Below are 20099 nucleotides of genomic sequence, written 5' to 3'. Positions count from 1 at the left end.
ATTTTTTTTTTATGGCTGAGTAATATTCCATTTTGATTGAGTGAGTGTGTGTGTGAGTGTGTGTGAGTGTGTGTGTGTGTGTGTGTGTGTGTGTATCTCTTTATATATATATATGTATGTGTATATATGCATGTAAATATATAGATATATATCTATTTGGAAGAAATTCTAGAAAAGTCAAAACTAATTTACAGAAATCAGATCAGTGGCTGCCTGGGGTCGGAAGTTGGGGGATGTTTACTACAAAGGGGCATGGGAGAACTTTTTGAGGTAATGGAAATATAAATATTGGTTGTGGTGGTGGTTACATGGGTATATATGTTTATCAAAACTCATTAAACTGTACTCTTAGTACATTTTATTGTGTATAAAGCATTCCTTAATAAAGTCGATTTTTAAAAATATTCTTTCAGTTCCCTGCGTGAAAACTTAGTCATCCCATAACTTACTTGGTCACTCTTACATAATTGAAAGTCAGTTTAAGTCAGGGGTTTGCAGACTGCGACCAGGCTGCCTGTTTTTCTAAATGAAGTTTTGGAGGACACAGTCCTGCCCATTCGCTTACATATTGTCTACTGCCTTTTCACTACAACAGTAGAGTCAGGTAGTTGCAATAGAGACTGTGTGGCCTGAAAAGTCTCAACTATTGACTCTCTGGCTCTTTACAGAAAAGTTTTACCAATCCCTGCTTTAGGTCATAAAACACAATCTCAGTTCAAAAATGAGAATGTTCAATATATTAATCATTATTTTAATCTTCATTCAATTGTAGGACTTCTCTCCTGTTCCCCATTCCCCCACCTCACCTAGGGTTTTTGGTGGAAAGCATGGTCTCTTGTCTCTTTTTCACACCCTTCGTCCCTCACCTAGTTTCTGTTACTGATCTTTGCCAGGTGTGGCACAGGGAGAGAAGACAGGAAGTGGGGAGGCGGAAAGTTCTTAGTGGCTGGTGCCTTCCTAAGATGCTTTGGGCTCAGTAGATATTTAAAGCTGACTTTCTCTCTCATGGATGCTTGAGTGTATTCATCAGAAGATCCCTGTTGTACCCCTTTCCTCTTACCACAAGTCCCATGCCACACTGCTCCCTCTGCTTTGGATGTGCCCGAAGGTGAAGGGAGTCACAGTAAATGCCATCAGCTCTCAATACAGAACCTCTTCACAAAAACCTCTCCTCTCCCTTATCTCTTAATTTCTTGATTCTTTTATATCTTTGAAGTGGGTCAAGGGCTCAAGAGAACAAAATTGGTTTTTGGATTTTTATAAATTATGTATATGGTGATCTATTTCACATCTTACTTGGTACCAACCTCATTTTAACATTTGGTAAACATAGAAGGATATGGTTTTCTATGGTTTTAAAAAAGCCTACTCATTTTTTCCAACCTATTCAATTTTAACTAAACTATTGTTAAAACCTTGGCTATCAGGAGAGCATAAAATCCTTTGGTGACAGGCTGAGTGGCTTTCCACACGCTTCATTTTCCTTACCTCTGAAATGAGTATAACATCAACCTAGAAAAATTTTTGTCAGGATTAATGGTGCTAATGTCTATAGAGCTGCTGGAGGCAGTACATTGCACAGAGCAGGAACTCGGTGGTTTTCACCCTTCCTCTCTTAGGGTTGTTAATAAGTTGTCCCTAGAAACATTTGTATAAGTTCCATGACCTTGGACAAGTCACTCAGTCTCCAAGGACCTGTTTCATAGTCTGTAAAATAAAGGGCTGGTTTTAGGTATTTTCTGAGGCCTCGATGGCTAAACAAAGTCTTTTAAAATTCTTATGTGGCATTTAGTTTCCAAAACAGTGTGTGTGTTTGATGCCTTTGTTTCTGACTATAATTATTCTCACTTGATTGCATGAATGCGGACTACCCTATTGTTAATTTTGTAGAAGTTCTTATAATTTGAATTGACACTGGAGTACTTCCAGGAAAAAAATCACTTCATTCAAATAGGCTTAAATCAAGGTCATATTTTTCTGGAAACAGTATTATTAAAAATGATCTCTTTCTGGAGAACCCCACTTTTTAAAAGTGGGATAAGGAGAAGATTTTGGAGTTAATAGTACTCAAGTATATCCAGTGTGAGTGAGCCATACTTAAAAAATCCATTCCACCCAAAGTCAAATAAAACCTTTTTTTTTAACCTAAATTTTTATGTATTGTTTCTCCTGTAACCCAAGAGTTAGAGAGTAAAAGTTCTGGGTAGCAACTATAGATAGACTGCACCTCCCCCCGAGGGAAGGGATTCTGTCCTTCTTGTCCTGTATGTCCATCAGGGCCTGCCATGATGTAGGTATTTAATAAAACTTTGTTGAATACCTAATTGACTGAATCTCATATGGATACTTTTTCAAAAGTCTGACAAAAAACTTACTAATGATCACAAACTACTATTTGGTTTTCCTCTTAGTACTGTGAATACCATTCTCTTAATACTGTTCTATTTCTCACTAACTTTAAGACTAGCAGGAATATTTTTTTAAGGTCAAAGAGCCGTATGGGAAAGAGCTGGTTGATAGTAGGATGCAAAAAGGACCAGGCTACTCTGCCAGGATGACCAGTTCATCTTCTACAAACAGCATTACTGCCAACACCAGCGGACTCAAAGATGTTGATATATCACTCTGCCCTGGGGAGAACTTGCAAGCTCCCCGATGCTACACACAAGTGCCACTGCTACCACAGGGGACTTTATGTTTTCCCCGCCACAGAGCAAGTGGGATTGTGTTGAGGTTGCTACTCTTTTGTTTTTAAAGTGATTATGAGGTGCGTGGTCACAAAACCTTATTGTTTGTTGTCCTTCTTTGATCACCCTTCACCCCACATCTGTAGCTTCATAGTACAGCAACTCAGCTGGCAGCTGATCTGTTAAAATACCATGCTGATCATGTGGTACTAAAAGCATTAAAACTTACTGGAGTAGAAGGAAATTTAGAAGGTTTGGCTGAATATGCCTGTAAACTCTCGGAACAGAAAGAACAGCTTGTTGAGGTGAGTAATAAGTTTACTTATTAAAGAAATTGTAGTTTCATGATAGCTGTGCTATTATTATGAGGAAGTATTAACGCAAATACAGATTTTCATTAATTTACATGAGCATTTTTCTCCTTTGGAATTTTAAAGGTATAATATTTATCAATTCTGTTCTTACAACAGTCTGGCTTCTGAAAACAACCCAAATTGCTAGAACCCACAAATGCATTTCTTAATCTTCTTTTCCTTATTCTCTCAGCGAGATTAGACGTTGGAGTAGGGCAATGGAGATGCACTGAATGACCTTGTTTCTATTTGAATCTGTTGGGTTGCAGCAGGAAAGAGATGGCACACTCACGTTAGGATAATTTAAAGAGGGTTTCATAAAGGAGGTGTTTACAGTTGCAGAGACATGGTGTGGAGGAAACCATGGGAGTGCAATAACTGGCATTAGTGACAGCAGAGCTGGTACCGCCCCTAAGCCCAAAGTGACAGGGGAGTGAGTGGTTACTGGAACTGGAAGGGCATAGAGTCTTCCAGAGAGCCACCCTGAGAGGTTGTGATTTTAGGACTAGACACAGGGACAGTCCAAAGTATTCCTGCAAGGAATGAAGGCCCATCCTGTCCCCATTTCTGCTGGTCTATTCCTGGGGCTTCCTATTGGCCAAATATAGCTGCAGACTACCGTAGGTCAATCTCCTAGGGAAAGTTGAGAAAGAAGGAGAGTGAATATAGAAGGACAAAGAGGAGACATTCAGTACAATACACTTTCTTCAAACCTCTCTTATTCTGTCCGAATCTCTGTTATGTGTAATTGGTGCTTTACCTGCCACTTTTGTTATAATTCCAATTATTGATATTCTAAGCCTTCTACCTATGGAGAATGTCAGACATCGGCTAATAAAAAAAAAAACACAACATATACTTAACCCACGTATACCTTGTATATGAAAGGAATGCCCTAGTTAACATGTATATAAATGCAGAGATAGGAACCATCTAGCTGTTTTCAAATGATCTAATATGCCATACTCACCAGATCTCAAAGACTTATGGTTAGAAGGAACCTTTAGACTAATTGGACTAGCTTCCTCTCCTTCACTTGATTATATCTAAAAACTGCTAAAAAGCATTATTTAAATGACCACAGATACATCTCCTTTCTAAAATAGTTTTGATGCTATTTTGTTTGTAAAACAAGTACTATGACTGAAAGCAAACTTGCTAATTGGAATCCTGCAGCAAATCTTTTTAAAAGATGAAAATTTTCATCTGTTTTTCACTGACATAGGCTCACATCACATCAGTGTTGCCTAATCCAGTGTTATCTCCAGTGAAAGGTGTGTTAATTGACCATGAAGGAAGGTATTTTTTTGTTGGCAGAGAGAACGTGTAACTTGTAGTAATTGACCTAGGTTAGCTGAGAGATCTCTGGCAAGTCACTTCTCTGAGCCAGATATCTTTATAAATAAAACCTGTGGGTACTACTAGATCCTTGCAAAGATTCCTTTTGGTCCTAACAGTCCTCGAACATCTTGCTGTGATCCCACAGGAAGTAGAAACAATATGTTCCACCCTTATTCATTCCTAGAGAATCCGTTGGTAACCAATATAGTGTTATAATTTCTTATTAATGTACAAATTTACTTTTCTGGGTTTTAATGTTGTATTTTCTTTTTTAACTATAAAATAATACCGTGTATTGTGAAGAATGAGGATGTGAAAATTGACCTATAGATACGTTTTTTTCGTAGAGTTGTCGATTGTTGCGACATGTATCTGGGACAGAACCTCTTGAAATAACCTGTATTCATGCAGAGGAGACATTTCAGGTGACTGGCCAACAGGTATGATAAACAGCAGATTGCTCCTTCTGTGTTAAGTCTTCTCTGAGTGTCATGACAAATTGTGTGGAAGGAAGATACAAACGGTTCTGCATAACCACAGGCCACATCTACCAAGAGAAATGAAGATAGTGGAATTTTCGTTCACCAACGTGTGCTGGAACATAGCTGACATTCCTTTGGATTACCTGGTCATCTGCCAAACTGGAGATTGGCCCATTTAACTGAGGCCCTAGATTATATCTACTTTAATGAAGCAGTTTACAGTGCAGGTTGTTGTAACATGTTTGCAAAGTAAGTTATTATGTAACGAGCCATAAAAAGTTTTGACTCAGTAATTCCTAAGAACATAAGGAGATTAAAGAGAAAAAACAAAAAACAAAAAAAATATATTTGTTACATTATTTTATAAGATTCAATTGGAAGCAAAATAAGTATTTTAAATTAGGCAAATAATATGACTTAAAATAATATGAAAAGTAGAATTAGCAACATTGAAAAGTGTTTTGTTAAAATGTTAGGTGATAAAAGCAGCATCCAGATTCGTATATATACACTAATTACTATTATATAAAATGGACATATATAAGAAAATGACTGTATGGGAATACGCAGAAGTGAAAGTTCTTGTGCTTGTTTGGGAGAATTGCACATTAGTTATTTCTGAATTTTCTATATTTATCTTTATAATTTTCAAAGCCTTCTAAAAATTGATATCCCATTTAATACTGTGCCTGTCAAATTAAGGAAAAAGTGAGGGACAGACTTCCTTTCTAAGCCCCTAAATACAGTGTACCAGGTGTTCTTGTTTCATTTATCATGGCCAGCCCAAAAGACTTACTCCTAACTGCAACAGATGTCAAGCTTCTGGATTTATAGTTGAGAACAATGAAAGTGACTTAGAGACAGTGGTAGTGTGTGCCCTCCAGTGGAACCATGTTGCATGTTGGGGAAATGATTATATGCTCTCCTGTGGAGGACACTGTCAAAGGCTTAGCATGGAAACAAACTACGTAGTTATACGTGGATTTTCAACTGTGCAGGGATCGGTGCCCCTAAGCCCTGTGTTGTTCAAGGGTCACTTATATATGAGTGACTCCCAGCAGTTACCATCTGCTGAACATTTTATTATAACCAGAGCATCTCTGTTCGTTGAGAGAAATCAAGGCCTTAATATTTGCTTGTCCAATCGGGAGTCATCCTACTTGCTTGGGCTATAAATGTATTTCAGTAGAACTAAAGGATTTGACTCTCCTGCCATATGCAATCAGCTCTTTGGTTTCAGCTCTCTGCTTACTGTTTTTATTGCAGCAGTGATGTTAGGAGAAGCCAGATTTTCTTCCCCAGGATGATGATAGAGCCTGTTGTCACCTTGTATAACTCAAGAAGCTTTTTCTGTTCCCATTGCCTCAGCTTTTACTCCTAGTCTTTTCCATCTGTCTCACAAAGGGATCATTTAAGGAAATAGATCACGCTTCTAGGATAATTTATATTTGTTCCTGGTTATCTCTGCTTTAGCAATGTCATTTTTATACTTCCTTTAAAATGTTAGATCATATCCAGGACACAGTTGAACACTTTGTATACTGTACAATGGCTCCTTGTTGAGAAGGCAACAGTGCTGAAATCTAGTTTGTAGCCAGCTGGCAAGCCATGTGTCCACCTTCCCTGAAGATAGAGAACCTTGTTCTACTCATTTGGCTGCCACTGTCTTGTCAGGTCTCGTGCCTGTGGGACCGCGCCCACTTAGGAAGAGCACCTAGTTCTAATTTCTCGAAAGTAGCATAACTCTGATCATATCGGCCTTGTGAAAGCTCTCCAATGACTTCCTGTTTGGTTCAGATTACAGTCCAGTCCTTACTGTGTATGTTCCTCCATCACATGGCCATTAGCAACCCTCCTTTTCTTTTCTTCATGTTGGTCCAGTCACACTGGCTGTTCCTCACACACACCAGAAATGCTCCCACTTCATCCCAAACTACTTTCCCTAGATTTCCCTATGGCTTCCTCACCTTCTTCCATTCTTAGTTTAACATGCCACTTTTTCACTGAGCATGTAACTTAAAATTATGTGTCTACCTAATACCCTCCACCCTCCTCACCCCTTATTTTTATACATATCATTTATCGTCTTCTAAAATATCTTATAATTTACTTATACATTTTTAATTGTCTCTCTACATTATAATGTGAGCCAGGGACATTTATCTGCTCAGTCACACCTGTTTCCCCAGCATCTGGAACATGGGTACAGCGCCAGGCATGTAGTAGGTGAATGAATAGCCATGTGCAGTAAGTTCTCACTTAATGTCATTGATAGGTTCTGTGACTTTAAGTGAAACACAATTATCTATAACAAAACGAGTTTACCATAGGCTAATTGATATAAGCAAGAGTTAAGTTTATAGGGCACCTCATCAATGTTATCACGTAACGACACTGAATGAAACAACTTAATTGGAGGACCTGCCGTATTAGTTACTTGGTATCTCTGAGCCTCAGTCTCTCTAACTATAAAATTAGATTATTGCTGATTTGGGAAGGGTCACATTTTGTGTGTTATTGAGAATTAATATTAATGTATATTGAGCACCTGACGTATTTACCATGTACTGATACGTGAGTGCATGTTACTACTTCTACCATTATCACGACTTCTACCATTACCAACAATACTACCATCTACCTACCATTACTACTACCACTACTCCTGTCACCACGACTACTACCACTGCCACTACTAATACAAATACTACTGCACCACCACTACCACCACCAACGCTAGTGCTGCTGCTACTACCATTACCACTGCCATTTCTACCACCACTACTACTACTACCTACTGCTCATTACCACTGCCATTTCTACCACCACTACTACTACCTACTGCCGTCACTACTACCACCTCTACCACTACCATCTCTTCTTCTGTATTATGCAGTACACTCTTTGTAGTCTGAGTATAACTCTTTTGACTTGTGCTATGGAAATGACTTTGCTGAAACAGTTTTTCTTGAATAAAGATAACTGCTCCCTGAATAAAGTTTTGTTTTAATAATGTGTGCTATTAACTATGGATAAGATGATAAGAAACCATGTGTTTTGTTCTACCATGTATCTCCATATCGTCCACATGGGGTTTATGTGGGGAAATTCTTCATAGTTGTTTATTGAGTTGATTTGAACAGTACAGACTTAACTTTGGTCTCCCATGTGATTCTGAGAACTAAGATTTTGAAATTCACACCTATTTAATTGTGTTTCTTTAGATAATTTCTGCTGCTGAAACACTAACATTGCATCCATCTAGCAAAATTGCTAAAGAAAACCTAGATGTATTTTGTGAAGCTTGGGAATCTCAAATTAGTGACATGTCAACTCTGCTAAGAGAAATCAATGATGTGTTTGAAGGAAGACGAGGTGAGAAATTGACCACATATTGAAATATATTATGATTTTAATGTAACTCTTTAGTTTTTTAGTGTCAAACTTCTGATGCAAAATGAATTATCTTGTCATAACCCAACTGAGTTATTTTTATAGTAAACTGTCTTCCACAAAAAAATTATGAAAATAATGTGTCCTTTATTTTAGTATCTAAACAGTAAAATTTGTTGTACAACAGTGTAGTAGATTTCTTTGAATTAATATTAACAATTTAGTTTTCCTATTGAAATTAAGTCATTTTCTATTCTAAATTGTTCTTTAGTTTTAATACGAAGGTTCTTCTGCAATACAGTAATTATCTGATTTAATTCTACTAATTTTATAAAGAAATGAATGTAGTTATTTGATTTTCAAATTGCTTTCCTTACACATGGATGGAATCTCTTTGCTTGATGGCTACGTAATCTTGGAATATTTCCTATGGTGGGTAAGTTCATTGGTATTTCCTCAACATGTAGAATAGCACTATCCAGTGTACAGGAAGGCATCGTTTTTACTTTTTATTTTAATGTCACCTGGGAATTTTCTTTATTTCCCATTGTACTGTGTCCTGTTTTTATGTTTATGTGTTTTTATATATTTTTTTCCCTTTCTAATGGTTTCTGTTAGTGTCAAGCATGCTTATTTTTTAAAATAAAGTCACAGTAACATCAAATTACATATTTATTTTTACTGAATATGAACATTTAAACATTTCATATTTAGCCAACCAAGGGAGGCCATGGTCTTCATATTAGAAGGGACCAGATAAAAAAAACTCCACTTTTTCTTAGTGATCAGTGGGTATCAACAGTTAGAATTTGAGATTAATTTGACAAATAAATGTCAAAAAGAAGCCTCTCATAGCTTACAGACTCTATCCCTCATTTAAGGAAGCTGAATTTCTTTTGTGCTGTTTGAACCATCTTAGAGTCAATATGACTAAGTTTCAGTTTTTAAAGATGTATATGGCAGCCTTGTTTTCATAGCTCTACACATAATTTATCACTTGGCAGACTGGATGCAGGGGATGCCATACACCATAATGAGGAGTACAGGAAGAGGAACATGCTTATGGATAAATACAAGCTAATCCGAGGGGACATATGAGTCTGGAACAAGGGAGTGATTCATCCAGATAAGAGATGATGGGGCGATGATAGTAGAAATGAAAATGAGGACTGATGTAAGAAGAATTATATAAGTAATATTAGTAGGATTTGATGAGTGATTGATCGTAGAGGTACAGGAAGGTTTGAAGTTGACAGCTGGTTTTGGATTAGAATATTTTAATCCTACTCCTGAGGTTAGCTAATAATCTGTCTATCCTTTGAGTGGTTAGGGATTCATTTTAAGTGAGTCTGGGGACATGAATTTTTTTCTGATTGATCATGCTGTATAGAGCCCCTCCAGAACCAAAAAAACAAAAAAACCCCCAAAACCTAATTATGAATACTTCTAATAGAGAAAAGTCTGTTACATCTTCAGTGAAATAATGAGGCTTATATGTCCTTGGGGAATTCGTTTTATTGTGTAGAGATGCAGAGAAGCTCTGGATGTTGAAAATGAGAACAGTACTTCTCAATTAGGTTTTCATAAGAAATCATTTTGGTACCCTCATGAGAGGGCCTTTTGTATTTAATTGTGCACTTAATTTATCTTGAGGTGTAAACTCAGAGGTAAAGATTCACAGTTGTGGTATTGATTTAGGGAGTATTAAGCAAAGGATGTAGTGCTTTGAAAATAATTCTATAAGTTAAATATCTGTACCAAGTATATTTTCCCCAAATATTCCTGTTTTTTTCTAATAACTTATAATGTTTATAACTTGTTTTTATCAGATATAGATATTATTTGTTTATACTACCTCTTTAATTTGATGTAATAGCTGAATATAATTGAGTCAATATATTCTTGCTCTGCTTAATATCAATGGCTATAATTAGGCTCGTATGGAAAAAACTATAATATTCATTATAAAATGATTCAGATTAATCTTTTTTTGGTATTTTATCAACTTAACTTGGTTTATGTTAGAATTGGGGGAAACAGGGACAGCCTTGCAGACATAGCATTTGGAGGAAAACTATCTGAAGAATGATCAATTTTGCAATTATCCTTAAATCTGTAAAGCATTCTAATTGAAGGATGGGAATAGGGAGCAATACAAAGTACCTATAAGAGGACCTCAGAGATTGGAACTGCCAGGTGATTAAGAATTGGTAAATGGTAATGGTAGCAAATGAGATTATATAAAGGCTCTCTTTGTATTGCATTTATTTCCCCCTACCTTCTGGTTTAACACTATTGTACCTTGGAGAAATAAGAGATACTGAAACAGTTGGCTTCCCGCTCCGCACCTCCCCCCCCGCCCCCGCCCCTTTTAGAAAGTAAATGTGAACATTTCAGGGTCATGGGCACTATGGAGCATCACAAAGGTAGATAATACAAGATTGCTTACCTAAGCCAATTTTACTTAAGTAATGATTGTGCCCTTTTCTCTAGCTTATTAAGACCACTTTTTAGCAATGTTATGGACAAGATTCACACTTCGAATTAAGATAGATGGTGAACTTTGAGGTTCTGTGTGACCTGATGACAGTCTTCTATTAATCTTCTCACAACGAAATTGGGGTTAGGAGACAAGGTTTGGAAATTCCCACTTCCTCTTTAAAGTTTTGTTTTTCCCTTACAATTCTGACATTACAAAGAAATAATGGACTCATAAAGCTATTCCCATGAACCTTTCAGGCTGACCCATAATGACACTTTGCCGTCTAGATCAGCATTGTCCAATAGAAATATGACGCCAACCACATATGTAATTTAAAATTTCTAGGAGGCACAAGAGAAATTTAAAAAGAAACAGGTGAAATTTATTTTAATAATATTTTAACCCAACATACCCCAAATATTATCTTCTCAATTTATAATCAATATTTTAAAATTATTGAGATCTTTTACATGTTTTTCTTTTATATTAAGACTTCAAAATCCAGTATGTATTTTACACTTACAGCACATCTCAATTCAGACTGGCCATGTTTCAGTTGATCAGTAGTCACATGTGGCTAGCGGATTCCATATTCAACAGCAATTCTAGATGAAATTTTAAATGTTATGAACAGGTTTGCCCTGTTCATATAATAGTCATTCTATAAGAAATGACATAATTTAGTGTTCTTACATTATATTTACTTTTATTAGATGGAACTATATAAAATTGCTGTTTTTATATGTCAAAATTGTTGAGTATCAGTAATTTTATACAGTTTCACCTAATATATTATAGCTGAACACATTTTCCTTGAAATCAAGAAGCAATTACTATTCAAATCTTATGTTGAATTTTTACTCTAGATATAACAAACTGTGTTTTAAAAAAATCTATCATCCACTGGAACCTGACTTTAGACATGATCTGGAAGCCAGAACGATGAAAGGGCAGGGGTGAAGTGGACGTTATGCATGTCCTTCTTTCCTTGGTAGTTGTGCTTCCTGCCATGCGTTAATTCCCAGCCAAGAGTCTGTTATTTGCTTTATTTCATCTTCCTATATTGGACACTAGACTTGTCCTCTTACCTGATGAGGAGGATGCATTATGAGGTTATTTGTAAATGATTTGGTCTGGTACTTGCAGAAAAGGAAGCAAGCACCAATGACTGGTACTGATAAAAGAAGAATCTGGTTTTATTAGAGGCAGGCTGCTGTGAAAGAATTCCCTATGAATGAAACTGTTGTAAATATGAGGAAATGTCAGTGAGATATTGCCTTTTTGCCATTTTGTTGGAGATTGACCAACATAGGTGCCTTAGAGATACAACTGTTGACAGTCTTCACGTTCACCAAATTATAGTTTTATTCCTGAATTATATGTAATTAATAGACAAATTTATAAAAACTAATGTACTAACATTCCTGTTTATTTAATAATATTTAAAAAATAAAATGTGAATAATAGAAAATTTGTTTTAAGTTATATCTGTTATTTGTAGGAGAGAAGTATGGCTACCTTTCGCTGCCAAAGCCAATGGTGAGTAGAAGAGTTTTGTACATTTCGGAATGTTTTTATTCAGAATTCAAATATGCTCTTGCTGCTTATTTGCTAACCCCTTCCCCACCCCAATAAATGACACTACAAGAAAACAGGATATTTAATGTTCATTGTTCAGAGTTGTTATTCTGAGTAGCACTCTAGATGTAGTGCACACTCTGATTATTTGTGTTGGGTTTGGGGGAGGGTGGGGTTGAAGGAATAGGTAACAGATTTTATGATTATTTTAGAAGCCATAATTTGAAGTCAGAGGTCTTTTTGTTCTTCATATCTTGAATCTAATGTACGAGGTCATGCTGGAATCATTTTCTACAAGCTAAGAACTTTCTTAATGCTTCCTAGGTCAATGAAAATATGCCATGCTATTTATAATTAGAAACTTGAACTGTTTAGCTTTGTACGACTGAAACTAGTATATCTGACTGCATTCCAAAAGAGTGTCCACTAGATGGCAAGCTTGGTTACATTATTAAGATGGCTTCTGCACCTTTTCAGGCAATTCTCTCTGTCTTCATTAAACACTTTAATAATAATAATTTCCAAAAGTAAAAATAAAAACAATGAAAACACAATTAGATTTAAATGAAGAAGATAGAGTGTAAAATTCTAAATAAAATAAAACCTAAAAATCTGTAGGATATTCTTAACTTTCTCAAATTCCTTATCAATTGCTTTATAGTCTTCTAAAGAAAAATATACAAATTATGTGATTTTATAAGAGGGAGCGAGTAGAAGAGATTGATAATCTCTATTTTCTAATGAATATAAGAGACAGTTTGTATTTGTGTGTGTGTGTGTGTGTGTGTGTGTGTCTAACTTTATAGTTTCCCTATATTTCTGTTCTTTACCTTCTCTCATTTCTTCTATAGTAAACAGCATTAGAAAAATCTCAAATGGGCTATCTTAAATGAACAATATAAACTATAGGGTAGAAAAAAAGGAAAAGTTGAAGTTCTTTTCTATAGTCAAACCAGTGACAGAATAGCTGGTCAGAAGTAACAAGTCCTGAGAATAATAAGGGAAACAGAAAACAGAGAGGTACACATATACCTCAAAGGTACTGGTGATGATCTGTGTCTTCTTTTTAAAAAAAATCTCGTTATTGTTTATTTTATTATTTTTTATTTTATCATTATTATTTTTTATTTTTTTAATTGAAGAAATGATTTAAATTTTTCCCCCTCCATCTACCTTCCCTGAAAATCTGTTTCTTAAGCGGCCACATGAGTGTTTTGTTTTATTGTAATTTATGCTTTGTGTACATTTTTTTAATTAATTAATTTATTTTTTTAATTGAAGAAATGATTTAAATTTTTCCCCCCTCCAACTACCTCCCCTGATAATCTGTTTCTTAAGCGGGCACATGAGTGTTTTCTTTTATTGTAATTTATACTTTGTGTGTGTGTGTGTGTGTGTGTGTGTGTATTATTTAAATAAATGTTTCCTTTAAAAAAAAAAGGCTCCCTGTATCTTCTAGCCCCTTGATCTCCTGCCCCACCGGGTTGCAGAGTGAGAGGAATGCCCTACCTGGGCTGCCATCTCCAGAGAACTTTTGAATGTATTTCTCAAAGAAGCATCGCTATTGGTCGTGGTTTCTATTCTTCTAGTAAACAGGCATCTGTGGGCCAGCTTGGTAACATGACTAGTGTACAATTTTTTTCTCCTATCCTGGGGGAAATATATTCTGAGTTTCAAATAGCTTGCATAGGACCAAGTTTGCTATTTCAAAAATAGGGGCCTATCAAACATATTGGTTCAAATATTAAACCCTAAATTCTTAGTACAGTCTCCTATACAACCTGGATAAAGTTGAGAATCAGGATGTCAATGAAATGAGGGTGCTGAAATTTAGCCTCAAAGGGCAAATTGGTTAAAGGACTTGAATTCCAGAGTCATAACATTAGGAACATATGGATAACTACATAGAGTCGCTAATTTTATTACTTTATTTTGTAAGAATAGTTCAACAGAAGGGCCAGGAAGTTTTGGGGCTGTAATAACTGGACTCTGAAAAAACTGCTGAAGTCTTTATGTCCTTCTTGGACACTGATCTGCTTTCCTTAGTCCCAGAATTCTAACTTCCTGTTCAAAGCCGAACTCACATACTAGTAGAGTACTTGCAATTAGTTACTTTAACTTAATTTAATGTAGTTTAAATATAGACCGAAAATGTTTAAATTAAAATTTTATTACAGGTGCTTTGTTATGCTTTCTATTACTATTGTATTTCCTCACAATTAACTGTACTGCTTTTTAAGATATCTTAACTTTTTTATTGTCACAGAAGAATAATGCAAACCTGAAATCCTTAAAGCCAGACAAGTCTGACTCTGAGGTAAGACCTTTTTCTTTGTTAGAGTCTTATTTCTAATCTTCTATTTATATCAGTATTAACAAAATTGTTGTGATTTCAATGCATATTTTATAGGAGAAAGCCAGGATAGCAAAGCTTGGACTTAAGCTGGGTTTGCTTACCTCTGATGCCAACTGCGAGATCGAGAAGTGGGAGAATCAGGAGAATGAGATCGTTCGATATGGACGGAACATGTCCAGTATGGCCTATTCTCTATATTTATTTACTAGGTAAATGTAGTTACACTGATCTTTTTCAAATCAATTTAATAATATCTACTGTGAAAAAAAGTGCCATGTTAAATCATTGATAGGTTAAAATCAGTTTTGTATATACATGATAAAAAGCCTATATAAGTAATTCTTATGACAATTAAGTGAAAGCAACAAGATGACATTTAATTGGGATTTAGACTTAGAAGAGATCCTCTTCGAGCTTTGATTCCTATTCTTTGTATAAATTTTGAAATAATTTTGCATTCTACATTTTTTCATCAGCATCTCTCCTGGGCAGCACCAGGAAGTTGAGAAAACATGCCTTTTAAATCTTTATACAAATGATTAAGCACAGATCAAAGCATAGAACCATTAGGGCTACCACCTCAATAGAGTGCTAGATCTCCACAAAGCAGGATTCAGTATGTAGCAGAGAATTTCCCTAACTTTACTGTTATCCAACCTACATTCTCTGTCTTATCCACATTACAAGACTCTTGATTAAATGACTTGTTGAAGTCCATGTTGGTCACATTCCACAATCTTCCATTGTAATAATCTGTACATATGGTATAATAATGAATATGTATATATGATATATATTAACGTATATGTGTAGTAATTCCATGCTGCTAAATATTTATCAGTTATCTGCTCAATAATCTGCTTCAGAATTTTCTCAAGGAATGACTTCACACTTTTCACTAATTTCTGAAATCTATCTTTTTTGATTTTGAAAACCTGGAAAATACTTGATACCTCCAATGTTATGGCCCCTCTCATACTCATTTTGATTTTGAAAATATTAGCAGCTGTACTGCAAGTTGTTGCAGTATTCTCAAATGTCATTTTGTCTGGAATTTTAAGCTCAATTAAAGGAGTTAGGATCTCAACAACTGTATGGGCCTCGGAGCTCAATAAATAGCACCCTTTGCCCACTCAGTTTCTGAACAAAATGAAAAGATAAACAGGAGTAGGCAGATGGAGGTCAGCAACATTTATGTTGATAAAGTTGATACTGCAAAATGTAGTTTATATCCACAGGCAGGTAGAATTTTAAAGATGATCTTTAGAATTAAGAAATCTTATTAATTCTGTCTTCGCAAAGTCACCAAAAAGACTGAAAAGATAAATAAATGTCCACTTCTTGTATGGGGTGGAGTAAGTGAGAGAGCAGAGAGAAGTGAGGGATGTGGTGCTGGTGAAGATTCCTTCGCACGGAAGGAAATTAGGAGTGGGGAAGGAGCATTCATTTCCCTCTGGATGTCTGCTACCTTTTCAAGATACATAATTCTTCTGCAGGGTGAAGGAGAAATGATAGTTGAGTAGTTTTGTCTGTGTTTAGCAGTCATTTGTTAATACCTTGCCATATTTTCCATCAGTGGCGACCTTCCCCTTGGTAGTTTCCTTCCTTTGTTAACATTTTTTTAGCAAGCTCCTCCGGGGATTGAGTCTTCCCAGCACTAACTCTGACCTTCTTTGTTTCTATCTTTTAAAAATCGGATGAGTCAAGTCTACAAAAGAAAGTAAAATGGAACTCTTTTGTTTATTCACAAAAACATATCCACTGCTTAACTGCAATAACAAAGATCTTTACTTTCAGCTGGAATCATGCTAGTTATCTCATGGTGATAAAAATTAGGTCTTTAAAAAAGCTTTTTTGGGGGGGACTGATAAAAACTGGAGAAATATATTATTACTTAATGAATGTAGACAGATATATAAAATCTTCCAAATAAAAGATAAATCAGGAGATCTTTTGAAAGTCTGCAATTGCCCCTTTTATTTCTTGTTTCAGGATGATGCAGTCGGCAATTTTGGTTTCAAAGTCAGAATAGTGGATTTTGGTAAGGGGTGACTTGCACCCCATAGGGACTAGAAAGCATAAGAGCTGCATTATAAAGGGTAGAAAAAAATTAAAGCTCTGGGAATGGGACTCGTTACTAGAATATGGTTATTGGACAGGAACACCGACGTTCAGGAAAAGAAAATGGATTTTCGGTAATGGATAACACCTTGTGCCATTTGGACAAGTCTTGGAAATATAATTGTGGTAAAATCTCAAACTGGCTTTGTTTTCTGCTGACATTTTCAGTATACATGTTTTTTTTCCCCCAACAGTTTTTTCTCTCTTCTCTTATAACTGGTTTACCAACCTCTTCTAGTTGCTTCTTTCTGAGACTCATCTGTTGGCCTTCACAGTATCCAGTTTTGTAGTTTTCCTGAGCAATTTTATAGCTCTTCCTCAGGCTATTGTTTAATACTGTCTTAACAATTTATATAAATTTCTTAATTTATATATAATTATTCATATTTCTTAATAGTTTATATATTTTAGATTTTTCTAGTGCCTTATATTTTTAAAAAATTTCAACTTTGCCAGTTTATTACAGTTTTTAAAGTGCTTTCTGCTTCATAAACTCATTTGATCTTCATAACAGTTTATCAGAGAATTGGAATAATTTACTCACATCTCATAACTGATTCATGCCTAGTCCACTGCTCTTTTTAATGCATTCTGTTGATCTTTGTTGTAATTTACTTTTCATTTGTAGAGGTCTTAATTCTTGGTAGTTTTCAATCTCATATTCTCTAATCTTATGAGAGTGGTAGACAAAAATTATTATGATTTTATAGTTTCAGAATTGAAACTTAAATGACATGCCTCATCAAAGACAACTGAATTCCTGCCAGTGCCGAAACTGGAATCAGAAATGCTAATTTCCTGGCTTTCAGTCTGATCCTCTTTCTTTTATGTAACAAAGGCCTTTAAGACATGTTATCAGATCGCATGTATTTAATTTATGAAGCAAAATAAAAACGGTTAAACAGGAAAAACAAAACTTAAATATAATTTGTCAGTTTTAAATTTCTTTACATTATAAAATTAACATATATAATGTTTACTTAGAATTTTTAAAAGTACCCTAAGAAGTAATAATATTAAAGTTGCTTTAAGAATAAAGTCACAATATTATTAGATCTATTCAATATTCTTCAAAATTTGGGATCTCTTAATATACAAAATGCTCTAAAACTTTAATATTATGAAACCAATTTCCAGGCAATAACTTTTTCTTACCTCCTAATAATTTTATTTCAGGGGAGAAGGGCCACTGAACACTTCCCAGGATTTAATTCATCAGTTAGAGGTATGTTTTATTTCCAGTTTATGTTTCTACTTCAATTCTGGGCTAAAAATGGGTGCTAACTGGTTTCTAAATGTTCTACTGTATGACGTTTGTGTGCTTACCTGTGCACACTCATGTGTACTATAGAGTAGTAGGAAAGAGAGTAGAGGGCTTGCAGTAGCATTTTGTGGAGCATTTTGGGGTTATCTTGTTGGGGGGAAATATATATATATAATAGGGATGAAGTAGAATGAGCTTTGATAGTCCATAGATGCAATAATAAGTTTTAGGTTTTCCCAAGTAGGTGAAAATATGTCAGCAGATACATAGCGCTTGTACTTTCCTGAATGCTAAGAAGGCTTTTTCTTTATTGAATTGGATGAATGATATTGGTTAAATGAGATAACACATAAGAAAGCATCTGTCATAGGCTTAAGACCATTAGACGATATGCAGTACATGTTAATTTCTTTTTTTTTCTTCCATATTCCTGATGATCTAGGGCATTCAGGAAGGGACAAATATACTGACACCTACTCTTGTACCCTGTGTGGCCAGTGGAACTCCACATAGACCCATTGCTAATTCTCCTCCCTTAGTCTGAAGCTTTAGATTAGCAAGTGGATCGCAAGATTCCTTCTTATTTTCCCTGATTCTCATGTTAGTCTATTTGCCTCTCCAGAACCAAGAGCGTTCTTACATTTGAAATTTCTCTCACTTTATCACCTTTATAGTTTCCTTGGGCATGCCCATGTGCTTCCACCTGAGCCTCTTTAGGAAAGGGATTTAATTGTGAGGGGATTTTCGTCAATAGAGTTAGAAGAATTATAGAAAATGTTTCTTGTGGATTTTTCTGTAGACTATAAATGAGCTTTTTCTCTTAAAACAGTTGGAATAAATTCTAGATTCATTTTGTTCAGTCTGGCCCATATCCATTCGAAGTCACACCACCCCACAAGGGGTATTTCACTGCAGAAGATCTGCTACTCACCTGCTTCCTATGTGAGCGTACACACTAAACTGATGTCTGCTGAATTGTCTACAAACTCCGATGAATATTGACTGTTCATCAAATATTTATTGAGTTTGTACTATGTGTCAGACCCTGGGGATAAGAAATCTTTGGAGAGTGCTCCCTTTAAAATCAGAACGATACAGAGAAGACAGGCATGACCCCTGCACAAGGATGACATGCAAATTTGTGAAGCATTCTATATTTTAAGTGTATAACCATTGTACCGTATACCTGAGACTAATATAAAATAATTTAAAAATGCAAAAAAGAGAGAAGTCTTTGGAGATAAATGAACAAAATATAGCCCCTGCCCGCATGGAGCTTATATTGTAGTGGGAGGAGACAGACAATAAAAAGTATATAATGCCCCCGTGTAAGTACTTAGAGATAAAATCATGTAGGATAAGAGAGAGGTGATAAAGGGATGGTCGGAAAAGACCTCCCTAAGGAGGTAACATTTGAGTAGAGATATTAATGAAGTGATAGAGTGAGCTTGACAGATATCTTGGGGTTGACTATTTCAGGCCAACAGGACAAGTGGAAAGGCCCTGAGGTGTGCAGTTAGGCTGGGGTATCTGAAGAACATTTGGAGGCAAGTTTAGATGGAATGGAGTGAGCCAGAAGAAAGGTGATAACATATGACATTTCCGTAGTCATGGAAAGACCTTTGACTTGTTTTTTCAAGTATGATGGGAAACCCATTGAGAGTGTTGAGGGGCAATGGCATGATCTGGCTTATGTTTTAAAAGTTTTTGGCTTGACCAACAGGGTAAGCGATAGTGCCTTTTACTGAGATGGGGAACACTGAGGGACACCACCACATTTAGAGGGTGGAAATCAAGCATTTTGTTTTCCTCAAGTAGGATATACAAGACTGGTGTCAGGATAGTTCAGGAATGAAGAAAAAGATTTGGGAGTCATCAACTTTAAAGTGGTTTTAAAACCATGATAATTTATGAGGCAGACATGGATCTCATCCCCAAAGGGTTTCAGGTTAGAAGGGAAGAGATGTGTAAAACAGAAAGTGGTAACATGGAATGATGAGGAACATACAGGTAAGTGAGTCATTCCGTTTGGCTAGAAGCTA

At 35.7% G+C, this 20099-nt stretch overlaps 1 protein-coding gene and 1 non-coding gene across 3 annotated transcripts in view; both read left to right on the top strand.

The window, feature by feature from the left end:
- CTNNAL1 (catenin alpha like 1) overlaps window positions 1–20099 on the top strand; it is a 38739-nt gene that overhangs the window by 15586 nt on the left and 3054 nt on the right. For both annotated transcript variants that reach the window (XM_015599943.1, XM_015599939.1), the window contains exons 8-14: window positions 2834–2992; window positions 4729–4821; window positions 8088–8238; window positions 12240–12277; window positions 14583–14633; window positions 14727–14881; window positions 17970–18018. In XM_015599943.1, the coding sequence (XP_015455429.1) occupies window positions 2834–2992; window positions 4729–4821; window positions 8088–8238; window positions 12240–12277; window positions 14583–14633; window positions 14727–14881; window positions 17970–18018 (696 nt within the window). The remainder of the gene's footprint in view (window positions 1–2833; window positions 2993–4728; window positions 4822–8087; window positions 8239–12239; window positions 12278–14582; window positions 14634–14726; window positions 14882–17969; window positions 18019–20099) is intronic.
- On the top strand, window positions 19113–19218 carry LOC112473133. Its single transcript, XR_003043920.1, has one exon. It is a non-coding gene; the product is annotated as a U6 spliceosomal RNA (small nuclear RNA).

The sequence above is a fragment of the Pteropus alecto genome, unplaced genomic scaffold, assembly GCF_000325575.1.
Source record: "Pteropus alecto unplaced genomic scaffold, ASM32557v1 scaffold111, whole genome shotgun sequence".
NCBI classification, from domain to species: domain Eukaryota; kingdom Metazoa; phylum Chordata; class Mammalia; order Chiroptera; family Pteropodidae; genus Pteropus; species Pteropus alecto.
The sequence above is the reverse complement of the archived record's forward strand: the minus strand, read 5'-3'. Positions and strand labels throughout refer to the sequence as shown.